A 16690-nucleotide genomic window follows, 5' to 3' on the forward strand; every position below is an offset into this window, starting at 1 on the left:
GACAGAATTATACATAAGAACTAAAGCCAATTTGATTGGTTGCACCGGCCGCTGCGCTGCTATTACTGCGGGGGCCCATAAGTCATTGCTTCGGCGTCTACTTCGTATTCCTACTATAACTAGGACGAAAGATAATTTAAACTCGTACCCTAGATTCGAAATCACTCCCTCGCGCGTTGCCGATAGCGTTAACCCACTTCCCGCCGGATCTCAGAAAAAATTCGCTCCATGGTTTGCGCCTTACTGTGGGAATTCACAAATTCTACAAATTTAAATGATTTCGTAAAAGTGTTAGTATCCCTTTAAGGGTTTATTTTGTATAAATATTGTTTTTAGTCGAACTTGTTTTTGGGGATTTTTTTGTCGCAGTTAGAAGGGACAAACGTGAAGAAATGGACTCTCCTTTCCTTTCCAAGAAAACCCATGCGGAGGATTGCCCCGGGCCTAGAAAGAGAGAGTCGAGGCCAACAATAGACCAAGGAATTTCTGTATCACGTGATTTTAGAAGCAACGGTCAAAAAGAAAGGAAAGGGGAGAGTTCAAAATATAGAAAGCAGAAGCTAACGGGAAACTCGTGAGAGTAGTAAGAACTAAAGACAAGTTCGGCGCTTATTTTCTCAATGTAATTTTTCATTAAACTATCTTTAACTTACCCAGAGTTTTACTTTCTAACACGTTCGAACCAAAGTCAAGTAAAATAACCTAAGGCATAAGAAGTTATTTTATGGTGCCGAAACCCGGGACTGTTAGATTAGTAAATTAATTAGTGAAATTTAGTTTATATTTAGAGAAAGAGTAAGAAAAGTTTAGAGAAATGACGCCCGAAGAAGAATTAGAACGTCTGAAAAAGACAAGAACAGTGAAGAGAGCGAATGTAACCCGATACATAAATAAGCTGAAAGAAGATCTTCAAAAGACAGTTGTTGTGAAAAGAGACGTTGAAAAGAATCTCCAGCATCTAGCAACCAGAGAGGCGGAATTAAAAGGTGTTGACGAAAAAATAGAAGAGTTAACGCCCGTAGCTGATTTGGACGAAGAACTAGTCAGCGTCCAAACGTACGAGGACAACATCAACGACTGCCGAGATGAAGCGGAAAGTGCCTTAGAAGCCATCACGACTCGAGGAGTTTCTACGCCGAATTCCAACCAGAATACGCGACCAGTCACGCCATTACAGTCAATTCCTTTAAACCAAGCAGGACCCACGCCACAGCTGACTGTGAAACTACCTCGGATAAACTTAGAAAAGTATAACGGCAACCCCAGTAAATGGCAGAATTTTTGGAATCAATACGAAGTTTCAATTCATCAAAATTGCACATTGACAAAGGTAGATAAATACAATTATTTAAAGTCTTATTTGGGAGGAGCGGCATTGACGGCGGTAGACGGATTAGCCTTAACAGAGACGAATGACGATAAGGCAATCACGATATTAAAGGAAAGATTCGGAAGCGATGATCTTATCGTAAACGCCCATATGAACAATATAATAGGCTTGAACCCAGTTCGTCGAAAGGGAGATTTAGCGGCTTTGCGCGCGTTCTACGATCTGTGTATAGTGGAGGTTAGAAGCTTAGAATCGTTGCGAAAAACGACAGAGGGAGGTTTCCTGCATCACATCATTACTAAGATGATACCGTACGATTTAGCTTTAGAGTACAGCCGAAAATTAGACAAGACGAGTCAACTGAAGGTTCACGATTTATTGGAATTTATAAGGAAGGAAGTAGAGAGTCAAGAGAGAGCCCAAGCGTTTACGAAATTAAATGATAGAAGTGAACAAGGTTGTAGTAGAGAGCGCTCAAAAGATTATCAAAACAAACCACCAGAAAGAAATAATTATAGAGAGTCAAATAACCAAAGAAAAAAGCCATTTTCATCAAGCGCTATGCTAAGTAACGTAGTAGAGATAAGCTGTACTTTTTGCGAAGCGCCTCACAGCGCCGAAAATTGCAAATCTAAGATAGTGGATAAGTTAGAAATCCTTAAGAAAAAGAGAAGATGTTTTCGATGCCTGAAAGAGGACCACATGTCTAGAAGATGCAACTCGAAAATAACGTGCAAATACTGCCAGAGACGCCACCACACGGCAATGTGTGAAACTAGAGAAAGAGAGGAAAATAAAAGGGGCGAGGAGGGAATCGAAGATTCCGCGAACAACACAGTTGTACAGAGCGAAAACCCCAATCGGGCGAGCCCCCCTGGCCGGATTCTACTGCAAACCGCTACGGTACTCTTGAAAGGAAGAGATAAAAACTCCGTCGCGAGGTGTTTGATCGACGGGGGAAGCCAACGGACGTTTATAAGAAAAGACCTGTCCGAGAAACTAGCGCTGCCCGTAATAGGGGAGATGACCTTCAATTATTTCCCTTTCGGGGCGACTAAACCCACCTCAGCCCTTACTAGAAGAGTACGACTAAGCGTAAAGAGCATCCACGACGAACAGTCAATAGAGATAGAAGCTGTAGAGACGCCGGAAATCAGCGCCGCAAATATCCAAGTTCCAAGTAAAGAAATAATGGAATATTTTAAAGAAAATAAGATGAACTTAGCGGAAGACGTAAAAGAAAGGTACCCAAGCGAGGCGGAACTCGGACTTTTAATCGGTTCCGATTATTATTGGAAAATATTAACCACAAGAACCAAAAGATTAAGCGATTCCTTAGTAGCGATGGAAAGCCTTTTTGGCTGGGTAGTGCAAGGTCCCAGCTCGGCCTCCTGCCTACTCATGACGATAGATGCGGAGGAGCCCGCGAGCTCGATTAACTTAATCATGGAAAACTCGCGAGATGACGCGATAGGAGAAAGCTTAAAGGCGTTTTGGGAGATAGAATCTCTTGGAATTGTCGAGACCAAAGAAAAGACCATGAACGAGAACGAAAAGGAAGCCATAAAATTATTTGAAAACAGCGTAAATTTAGAAGATGGCCGTTATCAAGTCAAATTGCCATGGACGGAAGAAAAAACGAGACTAGGAAGTAATATAAACATGGCTAAAAGGCGATTAGAAGGACTTTGCAAAAGATTTCGCAAAGATTACGATCTTTTCGACAAGTACAAAACCGTGATCGAAGATTATGAAAAAAGAGGAATTATAGAAAGGGTAGCGGAAGGCGATCGAGAGAACAAGGAGCCGGTGTATTACATTCCACACCAACCGGTGCTTAACCCAGAAAGAGAAACTACCAAACTAAGAGTAGTGTTCGACGCTTCGTCGCACGAAGGAAAATCCTTGTCCTTGAACGAGGTTTTATTGCCAGGCCCCAATTTAATTCCAGACCTTTTCGAAATTCTACTAAAATTTCGAATGAAAAAAGTCGCTTTAACGGCAGACATTGAGCAAGCTTTTCTGCAAATCACAGTAGCGCCGGAAGACAGGGATGCCACTCGTTTTCTTTGGAATTCAAATCCTTTCATTCCACAACTAAGCGTAAAACCGATCACGTACAGAATGACCAGAGTCATGTTCGGAGTGACGTCGAGCCCTTTCCACCTAGCGGCGACGATCAAGTTTCACGTAAAAGGGTTTGAGGAAAAGTTTCACGAAACGTGTCAAGTTCTTAGCAACGACATGTTTGTAGACGATTTAACGAGTGGAGCGGATGACGAGACATTAGCTTTCCAAATTGCCGTAGAAGCGAAAGAAATCATGGAAAAGGCCTCAATGAAACTAAGAAAGTGGAGAACGAGTTCGAAATTTGTCAGAGAAAAAATTCGAGAAACTGGATGGGAGCCCGAACCCAGTACTGAGAAGGTAATTCTGAAAAGCGGTACAAAAAGTCAACGAGTATTAGGCGTTGTTTGGAACGACAAGGAAGATACTTTTAATTTCCAAGTTGATTCACTAATAAAAAGTATTCCGGAATTTGAAAACACAAAAAGAAGCTTGCTGAGGTCGGCAGCTAGAATATTCGACCCCCTCGGTCTATTGTCTCCGTTTTCAATTAGAGTCAAGATCATGTTCCAAGAATTATGGTTGCAAAGAAAAGGATGGGACCAGCCATTACCCAAGGAAATAGAAAAAGCGTGGAGAAGTTGGCTAGCGGAACTACCAGATCTAACTCTAATCTCAACGCCAAGACACTGTCTTTCAAATTTGGCAGAAGGAGAAATCGAAGAGAAGGAGTTACATTGCTTTTGTGACGCGAGCGAAGCCGCGTACGGTTCAGCTGTCTACGCCAGAGTTACTTCGAAAGCAGGAAAAATAAGCACCTTGCTTATTACATCCAAGACCAGAGTTGCACCTATAAAAAAGTTATCCGTACCAGTATTAGAGTTAATGGCAGCATTAGTAGGAGCCAAACTGACTGAAAGAGTAAATCGAAACTTTAAGGTACCAAAGGAGAAGATACAATTTTGGTCAGATTCTCAAACGGTAATCAAGTGGATCCACGGAATCTCTAGAAAATGGAAACCAATGGTTGCCCATCGAGTCGAAGACATACAAGCTTTAACCGAACCGGATTCGTGGACTTACTGCAAGGGAAAAGACAATCCGGCCGACCTTCTCACTCGTGGAGAAAAGGTACGAGACTTAGAGAATAACGAAGTTTGGTGGAAGGGCCCAAAGTGGTTAACGAAAAAGAGAGAAGAATGGCCAGAAAAACGGTCAGAAAACCTAAAACCGGAAGAGCAAATTAACTACAACGCCCAATTAAGAAAGAATTACGTAGATTGCTCTCACCTAGCGGTAAACTTGGCAACGGAAGAATCGAAGGAAAGATTATTGAAATTGGAAGCCTTTAGCACTTTGCAGTTCCCAGTAAGAGTCTACGCCTGGATCAGACGGTCAATCGTTAACTGGAGAAACCGCAAAGACGACAAAATCAAGACACCTTTGACTGCCGAAGAGCTAAAATTATCGAAAGACTATTTTATAAAAGAAGCTCAGAACGACGTTTTTTTCAAGGAAATAGAAGAATTGAGAAAACAAAGAAGCTTAGAGAACGATTCGGATATTAAACAATTAAATCCGTTTTTGGATGATTCCGGAATCTTAAGAGTAGGAGGTCGTTTACATCAATCGCGGCTATCGTTTGGGGAAAAACATCCTATCATTCTACCGAAGAAACACAGATTGACAGATCTTGTAATAGACGAATCTCATATAAAAGTATACCACCAAGGGCTGGCCAACACCCTAGCGCAAGTAAGAGATACCTTTTGGATCCTGCAAGGGAGGCAAGGAGTAAAGAAAAGACTCTCCCTTTGCCTACAGTGCAAGGCTTGGAATACGAAGGCCTTGAAGGAAGAAACTGCCCCTCTACCCATGGATAGAATAACATCAGCGGCAAGTTTTGAAGTAACGGGGGTGGATTTTGCCGGCCCTCTGTTCATAAAGGGGGAAACCCCGTATAAGTCTTACATTTGCCTATTCACGTGTGGCGTTACGAGAGCCATTCATTTGGAGTTAGTGACGGAAATGTCGACCACAACCTTTCTCTTAGCCTTAAGAAGATTTACTTCGAGAAGAGGATTAGTAAAAGTTATATACTCGGACAATGCCTTGAGTTTTAAGAAGGCCGATCGCGATTTAATCGCAATTTGGAAAAACATCAAGAAATCGGAAGTCTACGAATTTTTCGGAAAAACGGGCATAGTTTGGAAGTTCATAGCCGAAAGGTCACCCTGGTGGGGTGGCTTTTACGAAAGACAAGTGAAAACGACCAAGACCGCGCTAAAGAAAACGCTCGGAAAAGCGTTGCTAAATTTTGACGAAATGAGGACGGTAGTTACGGAAGTCGAAGCCGTAGTAAACTCAAGACCATTGACATATCTCTATAGCGAAGCCAGCGAGCCTTTTTGTCTGACTCCCGCTCATTTCCTAGTAGGACGTAGATTGACATCCCTACCACCAGATTCAAACTTCGACCCCACGAACGCGATATCGAGTAAGGAAGCCGCGAAAAGATGGAGATACAAGGAAACTCTCCTAAACAAATTTTGGAACCGCTGGAAACGCGATTACCTTTTACTATTAAGTTCCGCGCATAAAGTAGACCTCTCAAAACGCGGTTCAATAAAGCCAGGAGATATCGTGCTAGTCAACGACTCAAACCTTCCAAGACAACAATGGCAAATGGCACGAGTAGAAGAAGTTTTTGAGGGTCGCGATTCAAAAGTGCGCTCTTGCTCATTAAAGTTACCCACCAAGAAGTTAATTAGAAGATCAATCAACTTGTTGCACCCATTGGAACTAGACATAAACAATTCCCACTAGCAAGAACCAACGTTATGAACTATCGTTCATGGGGGGGAATTTGTGGGAATTCACAAATTCTACAAATTTAAATGATTTCGTAAAAGTGTTAGTATCCCTTTAAGGGTTTATTTTGTATAAATATTGTTTTTAGTCGAACTTGTTTTTGGGGATTTTTTTGTCGCAGTTAGAAGGGACAAACGTGAAGAAATGGACTCTCCTTTCCTTTCCAAGAAAACCCATGCGGAGGATTGCCCCGGGCCTAGAAAGAGAGAGTCGAGGCCAACAATAGACCAAGGAATTTCTGTATCACGTGATTTTAGAAGCAACGGTCAAAAAGAAAGGAAAGGGGAGAGTTCAAAATATAGAAAGCAGAAGCTAACGGGAAACTCGTGAGAGTAGTAAGAACTAAAGACAAGTTCGGCGCTTATTTTCTCAATGTAATTTTTCATTAAACTATCTTTAACTTACCCAGAGTTTTACTTTCTAACACGTTCGAACCAAAGTCAAGTAAAATAACCTAAGGCATAAGAAGTTATTTTACTTACCGCAACGGATGGAGCCCGATTTTTCTGAGGTCACGTGCCGGAAAAGGGTAAACGCTTCGAAATAAAACCGTCAATGGGAAAGTTCTCAGTATTCGAATCTAGGGTACGAGTTTAAATTATCTTTGCTAGGACAACCAACTTTATGTGGATAATTACACCTAAATTCAAAATCTTCACCCAAAAACGGAACCTCTTTCACAGGGAGGCGATAATTTATGTCCTTTATCAACATAAGTCTCCACATGCTCAAGCATACGCTCTCTTTACGTGTAATTAATACTGATATTGGATAGCTTGGGTTCGTAAGTGTTGAAAACTGCGGTTAGATTGGATATTGTACGTGTTTTTGACGTAGAAACATTGGTGTTTGTACTAAAAATAATATTAAAATGGTGTATCTCTTCGCTTTATTGCGGTGTTATACGCGACATTTTTAATTATTTTATAGTATATATATTTTAATAATTTTAAAGTATTGTAGTTTTATTTATTTTATAGTATATTTATTCTAATTATTTTATAGTAATTTAATTTAAAGTTATTTATTTTATAGTCATTTATTTTAAAGTAATTTATTTTATAGTTATTTATTTTAGTTACATATTTTAAAGTTATTTATTTTAAAGTTATTTATTTTAAAGTTATTTATTTTAAAGTTATTTATTTTAAAGTTATTTATTTTAAAGTTATTTATTTTAAAGTTATTTATTTTAAAGTTATTTATTTTAAAGTTATTTATTTTAAAGTTATTTATTTTAAAGTTATTTATTTTAAAGTTATTTATTTTAAAGTTATTTATTTTAAAGTTATTTATTTTAAAGTTATTTATTTTAAAGTTATTTATTTTAAAGTTATTTGAAGAGAGACTTAAAACGGTTTTAAAATTCACAATTTATTTATTTAGAAAATCCAACGTTTCGGAGGAACTGTTCCTCCTTATTCAGGGATTTTTACAAGTCTGACAGTATAATGGTAAACATTTTGGGACGAAAAAATATTTATGCGCTTTATACATGTAGAGGCTACTGTTCTTTAGCCGCGAGCGTTTTTTTCTCGAAGGCGAGTCGACCGTAGAAGGGTTATATGAGCAACGGGCTCGATATCTTCGTTCGAGCGCGAGGCTACTATTGTCGGAATGGGGGATTCTGTGAGAGGATGAATTGGTTTGTTGTGTGGGAGAAAACGTGGATACGTTAAAGGGACCATCGTCACGGTTTAAACATTGCGCAGATTTATTTTTTTTAATTTCGATGGATTCGCGTACATTAAAATGAGTTTTATGTAATTTTGGTTGAACTAGTATGTCTATTGAGTCCCACCTAGCATTATGCCCAAAAACACGAAGGTGTTCGCTAAGGGGATAATTATTGTACGGGTTGTTTATATTTTTGGGGCTCTTTACGCCTTTGATGAAATGGGCGACGGCATTGCCCAATGTAATAATCACCACATTCACAGGAGATTTTATAAATGATGGCCTTGTCGAGGAGGGCAGTTGGTTCTTTGTTATTACATAATAAAGCTGACAATTTGGGTGGTGGTAGATAAATAGGATCGAGACCTACTGATTTAAGATTTTTGGCTATTTTTTGAGAGAAGCCAGGATAAAAGGGGATACATGCTGGGATGAAAGATTTGTTACGTTCTGAAACTACAGGGACTAGAGTTGTTTGGAAACTGATGGTATTAGATAATTTTTTGGATATTTTTAGTATTATGTGATCTATTTGGGATTCCGAAAAAGAATGATTTAAAGCTGTGGATTTAACTAACTTTAATTCGGAGGAGCGGAAGGAAGAATTGGAGGAGATGGTGAAAGCGCGGTGAATTAATGTTGATAGAGCACTTATTTTTTGGAAAGGATGGTGGCAAGATTTCGCGTGTAAATAAGATAAGGCATTGCAAGGCTTACGATAAACTGATGTTATTTATTTTAAAGTTATTTATTTTAAAGTTATTTATTTTAAAGTTATTTATTTTAAAGTTATTTATTTTAAAGTTATTTATTTTAAAGTTATTTATTTTAAAGTTATTTATTTTAAAGTTATTTATTTTAAAGTTATTTATTTTAAAGTTATTTATTTTAAAGTTATTTATTTTAAAGTTATTTATTTTAAAGTTATTTATTTTAAAGTTATTTATTTTAAAGTTATTTATTTTAAAGTTATTTATTTTAAAGTTATTTATTTTAAAGTTATTTATTTTAAAGTTATTTATTTTAAAGTTATTTATTTTAAAGTTATTTATTTTAAAGTTATTTATTTTAAAGTTATTTATTTTAAAGTTATTTATTTTAAAGTTATTTATTTTAAAGTTATTTATTTTAAAGTTATTTATTTTAAAGTTATTTATTTTAAAGTTATTTATTTTAAAGTTATTTATTTTAAAGTTATTTATTTTAAAGTTATTTATTTTAAAGTTATTTATTTTAAAGTTATTTATTTTAAAGTTATTTATTTTAAAGTTATTTATTTTAAAGTTATTTATTTTAAAGTTATTTATTTTAAAGTTATTTATTTTAAAGTTATTTATTTTAAAGTTATTTATTTTAAAGTTATTTATTTTAAAGTTATTTATTTTAAAGTTATTTATTTTAAAGTTATTTATTTTAAAGTTATTTATTTTAAAGTTATTTATTTTAAAGTTATTTATTTTAAAGTTATTTATTTTATAGTTATTTATAGGGGTGTGCCAAATAAGATAAGGCATTGCAAGGCTTACGATAAACTGATGTTATTTATTTTAAAGTTATTTATTTTAAAGTTATTTATTTTAAAGTTATTTATTTTAAAGTTATTTATTTTAAAGTTATTTATTTTAAAGTTATTTATTTTAAAGTTATTTATTTTAAAGTTATTTATTTTAAAGTTATTTATTTTAAAGTTATTTATTTTAAAGTTATTTATTTTAAAGTTATTTATTTTAAAGTTATTTATTTTAAAGTTATTTATTTTAAAGTTATTTATTTTAAAGTTATTTATTTTAAAGTTATTTATTTTAAAGTTATTTATTTTAAAGTTATTTATTTTAAAGTTATTTATTTTAAAGTTATTTATTTTAAAGTTATTTATTTTAAAGTTATTTATTTTAAAGTTATTTATTTTATAGTTATTTATAGGGGTGTGCCAAATATTAGGTTACACCAAATAATAAGATCGAATATCAAATCGAATATTCGCGAATATTCCATTTTAATGATCTATTAGTCGAATATTTGAAAAGTGGAGGTGGAAATATTTCGTATTTCTAATATTTTGAAAACTGGTTGAAAAACCAGCTGTTTGGTCTCTTATTGGTTTGATTATTTATATTTAGCCTTGGTGTGTTTTGGAAGTTTCTTCAAGCGTAAAATAAAACCTAAATTTCACCAACTCTAAAACGTTGCCAGATAATGGGAAATTTCCCATATTTTAACAATTTTTGCAGTCCACTTTTGGCTCTGTGGGGAAAAGGTAATTTTTTTTCAAAAACGTTGATTTTGTTCGAATTTTCATGTCTGCGGGTATTTATCCTAGATTTTTGACTATCAATAGAAAGCTCAAAACTATCTAGCGCTGTGTATTTTCGTGAATCTCGGGATTTTATAAATAATATAAAGGAGGAGTCTCCTAAAATTTATAGCCTAATAACCAAAATGTTTAAAAATTGTCATTTGAATAAAATTTCATTTTAAAATGTTCATTTTCGAAATATTTTCAAAATTATGGCATGTTTTCCGTTGGTTTTCGTCAGGGCGGGGCTAAATAGGTGTATGCGAATTCATGGGAAATTACTATTCAGCAATGGGAATTTATACTTTCGAACATTGGCAACACTGACTCAAACATCAAGCTGCGAGAACGGTTGACACCATAGACATAATAAAGAAATAGATGCAAGATTCTACGGGTGGTTAATACGGAGGCGACGCCAAGCAGACAGCCGGTATTTGTTCCGTATTCCTGTGGTACCACGTTTAAGCGACGCCTGTCGATTAGGTGTGAAAATAAAAAATCATCACGTGACACGTCACACATGTTCGTGTTTGTAATCTTTTAGGTACTCTGACGTAATTCGCGAATATTTTGGCTGTGAGAATTTAAAATAAGGTTAATTTTTATTATAATTTTTAAATAAGTCAATTAATTCTTTCAAAACCCAAATAAAAAGCAGCAGATGATCTTTTAATTAAAAACAAAAAATTCTAATTGCGAAATGACATTTTGTCAAAGGTTTAATTAACTCGTGTGTTGTGGTTATGGCTTGTTATGGGAATATTCTGAGATTCTAAATTGTAAACAAAAGTAAATGGAATTTTGATGAAATGGATGATTCTACCTTGGATTAATAATATGACTCCAAGATTCTACTAAAGGTATGTAGCTATTGTCCTTGAAATAAAATTAGCCTTGACAATTTAAGTCTGACGGCTTGACCCTTCATTTCTAGATTTTTGTCCTTCGCTAATTTGTGGAGTCTGAGCTTGCAATATAAATTAAAAACTTTTTAATGATGATGTTCGATTCCAACTTCAGCATCAAACATGTTCGTGATGATCTGGGAAGATGACCATGCCAACAATATTTAGTAATACAGCAAGTTCTAGTTCTTAGACTACATTTCTTTTATAGAGAGAGGAATATCTCTTCATAACAACTAAACAAAATTGGCTAAAAACCAAGGAGATCTTGCTCAAATTATAATAACATAATTATACCTACACGAAATGATCCTAGGTCAAAATTTAAAGGTGAGAAGTTAGCATCACCGGTTTTTTCTATTTCACTTTCAACTGGATGTAATTTCTTAAATTAAATAAAAAAATCATTTAGACTATAGAGATATTTTAGTGAGCACGTGACTAACGTCACTAATGCTTTTTAGCAAAGAGAAACCCCCACAACATGGTGACCATTTCCACTGGTAAAGCTAGGGAGAGCAAACGACGTGATACATCTCTATTGTTACTTGTTTTAATTCTATGGAAACCAAACCAGAGTTGGAATGGCTTTTAGTGTGACCCACCTTTTGCCATTTACAATTTGTATATCCCGTTCTAAAAAGTGATCATTACAAATTAAATCATGATTTGAATGTGTCGCGATTTACAGCAATTGTCCATTGAGAAAGTATTGTAGGTTTAGATAAGGGAAACCTATAGTTATACAAAGATTTTAAATAAAAATGAATATTCATCGAAATAATATGATAATTTAATCCTACTTATGGAATGAAACCTTTTCCGGTATTGTTTTACTTGTTATTGCAATGCGTAAAAACCCTAATATTAACCTTTTTTACCATATAAAAACAGATTTTTAGTAGAAAACACTCTTTCTATAACTTTTTAATAAAAAAAAAATAAAAAAAGGAATAATGAAACATGTTAGCTAACATAAAAGTACTACCCGTTTATAAAATTCACCCCTAAAGTTTTTGCGTCTGATTTTAAACCGGATAAATATTCTTAAGCTCTTCGTAACGTCTCCGTCCTGGCTTCCACAAGCCATCGCTTCGTAACGGAGACAATGCCTTGTGGAAGGCAGGACGGATACGAAACAGAGAGCCAGTGGGTGCCTAGTCTAAAGCGCCACTAAACTTAAGTGGCGCTTTACACGTAGTACCCCAGGAATGCGGAACAACTGCCGGTTGTCTGCTAGTTATCGCTCCCGTATATTTTTGGCAAATCAAACTCCGCGTAAGGTGTCTATTTCTTTATCATGTCTATGGTTGAAACAAGCCGACTAATGTTAGTATTTGAAAGATGGCAGGGCGCCGATCCCGGGGGGGCAGGGCAGGCTCAGCCCCCCCCCCTGGGAACACGTTGATCCTAAAGCTTCAGGTAACCCTAAGGCTTCAGGTAATTATTTACTTACTAAGCTGTAAAAAAATGTGTAAGTTTGTTTAAAATTGTTTCGTGAGACTGACTGTGGTATATTTAAGCAATAGTGCGATTTGAGTTTGCTTTATATTTTCAACGGAGTACGTACCAAGATACGCAGCCGGTGACGAAGGTTCACCACCGGTGACAGCCCTTCCCAGTTCAATGGCTAAATCCGCGACCGCTTATCGTCGTCCGAATTTTTGGCGCTCGTGGCTCTTTAGCCTCTTTTATTCGTTTGTTACTTTGAAACATTAGATGTTCTTAAACTAAGTTTAGGAGTATTTTTTTTAATATGTGTACAATAACAGTCTACAGCACTCTATGCTTTACAGAAATGTATTGTTGAGACTCGATTTTTAGCCCTTTTCCCGCTTTCTGATTCACAAGAGGTGTAAGTAATTTTAAGTTAAACACGTACTAAATATTATAATATAGACCTAATTACAACGGAAAAAGCTTATTTGCTTTAGAGATAGGGTTTTACATTAATGTCAGCAGCTTAATAGAGAATAAATCTGTTAAGCTCGCTTTCATTTCGAGGGCTAACGAAATATTTTTGATACAATTTTAATACATTTAACTAAAGCAGGGTACACGACGAAAATATAAAAGTGTTTGAACAGGACTAAAACATGGGCGCGATATAATGAATACGCGACGAGTAAAATATATCGTATTAGGAGCTCAAGCATAACTAACTTTTTAAAATTTTATTTGTATATTTTTTAATGGCTGCTCTAACTTTTGGTTGTTAGGAAAAATCATTTAGATTTGCCGTGTTACATAAAATGGAAAAATATATAAAAAATGGAGGGTAACTCCTCGAATAGAGTCGAAAGATGAAACAGCAGCTAATATTGAAGAAGAACCACAGAATCGCATTGATCCAACTACAAGTACGACGAGCTCAATCACCTCGTGCTCTTCTACTGTTTTAAATGAAGGCAGCTCAAGTAATTTAAATGCGTGTACGAAAAATACGAAAAACCGAAAGGTCCAAACACAGTGGATTAAAACATTCCCATGGCTTTCTTACCAAAAAAACGTTGATAAAGTTTTTTGTAAAACTTGTCCATCTGCTGAAACTGAAAAGGTTGTTGTAGGAAGCATTTCTTCTGCGGAAAAACAAACTATAAATAAATTTGTTAAGGGTGGATTTTGCAATTGGAAGAAAGCCATTGCAAAGTTCAAAACACACGAAAGCAGTACGTTTCACAAAGCTGCTGCTACAAGTACCGCTATGACTAACAAGAATGTAAATGTTTTTACCGCGTTATCAGCCACGAAACGTAAAGACACGAAACAAGCTCGTGAAGACTTGATGAAAATTTTTACTTCTATACTGTATTTGTCTAAGCAAGGTATAGCCTTAAGAGGACATACGGAGGAAAATTCTAATTTATACCAATTTCTACTTTTACGGTCGGAAGGTGTTCCAAATCTAAAGCAATGGCTAGAGCGTAAAACAAAGTGGACATCACACGATGTGGTCAACGAGATTTTATCTCTACTATCTAAATCTATTGTTCGACAAATAATCGACGAAACAACTGATTTATCAGTAAAAGAGCAAGTGGCTATCGGTTTTTGTATCGGTCATGAAAGTTTTGATGTTCAAGAATTTTTTGTAGGCTTCTACGAGACCCCGTCAACATCAGCTGAAACATTTTTTTCTATACTTAATGATGTACTGATACGTTGCGACCTCGATATCACTAACTGCCGCGGGCAGTATAGCAACGTTAGTGGTCATCTGACGGGTCTTCGAGCTCGGGTATTAGAAGTAGAGAGTAGAGCAATATACGTTCATTGTTGCGCCCATAACCTTAATTTAGTGGTACAAAATTCCCTTGAAAAAATACCATATATTCGAAATTTCCTGAGTATTGCGAAAGATGTCATAAATTTTGCAAAAGGATCGGCGAAAAGAGTTTCGGCCTTTAAAACTATTCAATCTAATGACGAAAGCTCCGACTCAGAAAGGAGTAATTTGCGTTCTTTTTGCCCCACTAGATGGTGTGTTCGAATCGTGTCTCTTAAAGAGCTTTTAGCGAACTTTTCATTTCTGATCAAGTTTCTTGAAAATATACTCAAAACTGAAAATAGCGACACTAGTGTTAAAGCTTCTGGATTTTTAAAATGTATTAAGAAATTTGCCTTTCTGTTTTATTTAAAAGTGATTATATACATTTTCGAGCGAATAGAGATCTTAAATTCGGAGCTGCAAAAAATAATTTAAATTACCATGAAGCTCATTTAAAGATTGACGAAATTCAAAGAGTTTTAAAACAGAAACGTATGGACGGATTTAGTGATTTGTGGAGCTCAACTTGCGCTATTGCAAATAAACTAAAAATTATGTAAGTAAACTTTTATAATTTCATTTTGTTTTATATAATATAGAAAACGAAACTTATTCAAACATTAAACACTAACAGAATACCGGAAGTTAACGAAGTCGCATCAAGCAACTCACGAGGGTCACGCACGAAAAAGGTCCCAAAACGTTACGAGTACGACGACGGGATTAAGCCAAGTGAACCCGTAACTCTGACACCAAAGGAAGCCTACAGAAGGGAATTTCTTGAAGTGATGGAACAAACAATTGCAAGTTTGGCGGATCGATTCGCCCCAAAGGTTACGAATCACTTAGAGAACATCGAAAAGTATATTATTGGAGATAAGAACGTTAACGAAGATCCAATATTGACATTTTATGGAAACGACTTCGATAGATTTCGATTGGTTTTACATCGAGACATGCTCGTAGATGCAGCAGCTTCGGAAAATATTAAGCTTTTATGTTTAGGCGATGCTATTACTTTTATAGTTAAGCGCGTAGCTCTTAGAAACATGCTTACCGAGCTAACAAAACTAATAAGAATAGCTTTAACTAAACCGGTGACTTCTGCAACGGCAGAAAGGTCCTTCAGTGCATTAAAGAGACTAAAAACGTATTTAAGAAATACAGTTAGTCAAGAAAGATTAAACGATCTAGCAATATTAAATATTTATAAAGATTTGGCTGGAAACATTAACCTGGATAATGTTATCAACAATTTCATAGATAAAAGTGATATCAGAAAAAGTACCTTTTATAAACCTGATTTAAAATAGTCATTAGAATATAAAATTTAGTAATAGGCATAGTAGTTTATTATGGTTCTATTGATACTGAACTTACTGTCACTTGTTAATGTAATTTTGTAAAGTTTATTAAACTAAGAAACCTTTATTTCCGGAATGGATATTTTGTATTTAATTCTCAACTTGGGCGCGAAGCTTGGCCCCCCCCCCCCTTGAAAAAATAGCGATCGGCGCCGCTGATTTGATTTGACTGGTAATTCAGAGTTTACTAAATTATAAAATTGAAACTATTACATAGACTAAAATTTAATATATTATTATATTATTTTATTACAATACGTTTTACTTAGCTAAACCATCCATTGAAATGACCATTCTAAGTTTAGAGTAAGAACAAATTTGCTTAACATAGCCAAGTATAATAATAAAAATAATAATAATAATAATAATAATAATAATAATAATAATAATAATAATAATAATAATAATAATAATAATAATAATAATAATAATAATAATAATAATAATAATAATACCCAGGGAAACACACGGGCTTAAATCAAGGACAGTAGATACTGGGACGAGAAAGCAGGACAAAAAAATTTCGATTTTAAACGTCTTCATATTCACGGGGAGTTAGATGTAAACAAGTATTATTATTGTAGTTAGTTTTTACCATTTTGATGTTAAATTAAAAATCAAACTACGAGCGTAAAAAAATAACCCTCGTCAAGAACCGCTAAAATTACGTGACCGCCATTTTTTTTTGTTTACAACTAACTCTCCTTGCGTTTAGGTCGTTTTAGGTGATATATTCCAACAGAGGCCGCCAATTTACTTTATCGTCCCTGTATCTACTGTCCTTGCTTAAATCAACTAGTGAAGGATCAAGATTTAACTGACCCCATCCACCATAAAATAAAAGTGTGCCCTCTTCAGCCTTTAGTGTCCCACGATTTCAGTGACAACATAATAGTTTCTGATGAACAT

General features: G+C 35.1%; 2 protein-coding genes across 2 annotated transcripts; both read left to right on the forward strand.

Annotated features, from left to right (window-relative positions):
* The first annotated feature begins 814 nt into the window (after positions 1-814).
* Positions 815-6223, forward strand: LOC149969012 (uncharacterized). Its single transcript, XM_090169878.1, has one exon. The coding sequence runs from the start codon at positions 815-817 to the stop codon at positions 6221-6223; it is 5409 nt and encodes a 1802-aa protein (XP_090026004.1).
* Positions 6224-11633: 5410 nt separating this feature from the next.
* Positions 11634-15730, forward strand: LOC149969013 (zinc finger MYM-type protein 1-like). Its single transcript, XM_090169885.1, has 4 exons — positions 11634-11652; positions 13444-14789; positions 14876-14973; positions 15052-15730. Exons 1-4 carry the CDS (start codon positions 11634-11636, stop codon positions 15728-15730), a joined length of 2142 nt encoding a protein of 713 aa, XP_090026011.1.
* Positions 15731-16690: the final 960 nt, after the last annotated feature.

The sequence above is a fragment of the Leiobunum rupestre genome, chromosome 1, assembly GCF_980474605.1.
Source record: "Leiobunum rupestre chromosome 1, qqLeiRupe1.1.hap1, whole genome shotgun sequence".
NCBI lineage: Eukaryota > Metazoa > Arthropoda > Arachnida > Opiliones > Sclerosomatidae > Leiobunum > Leiobunum rupestre.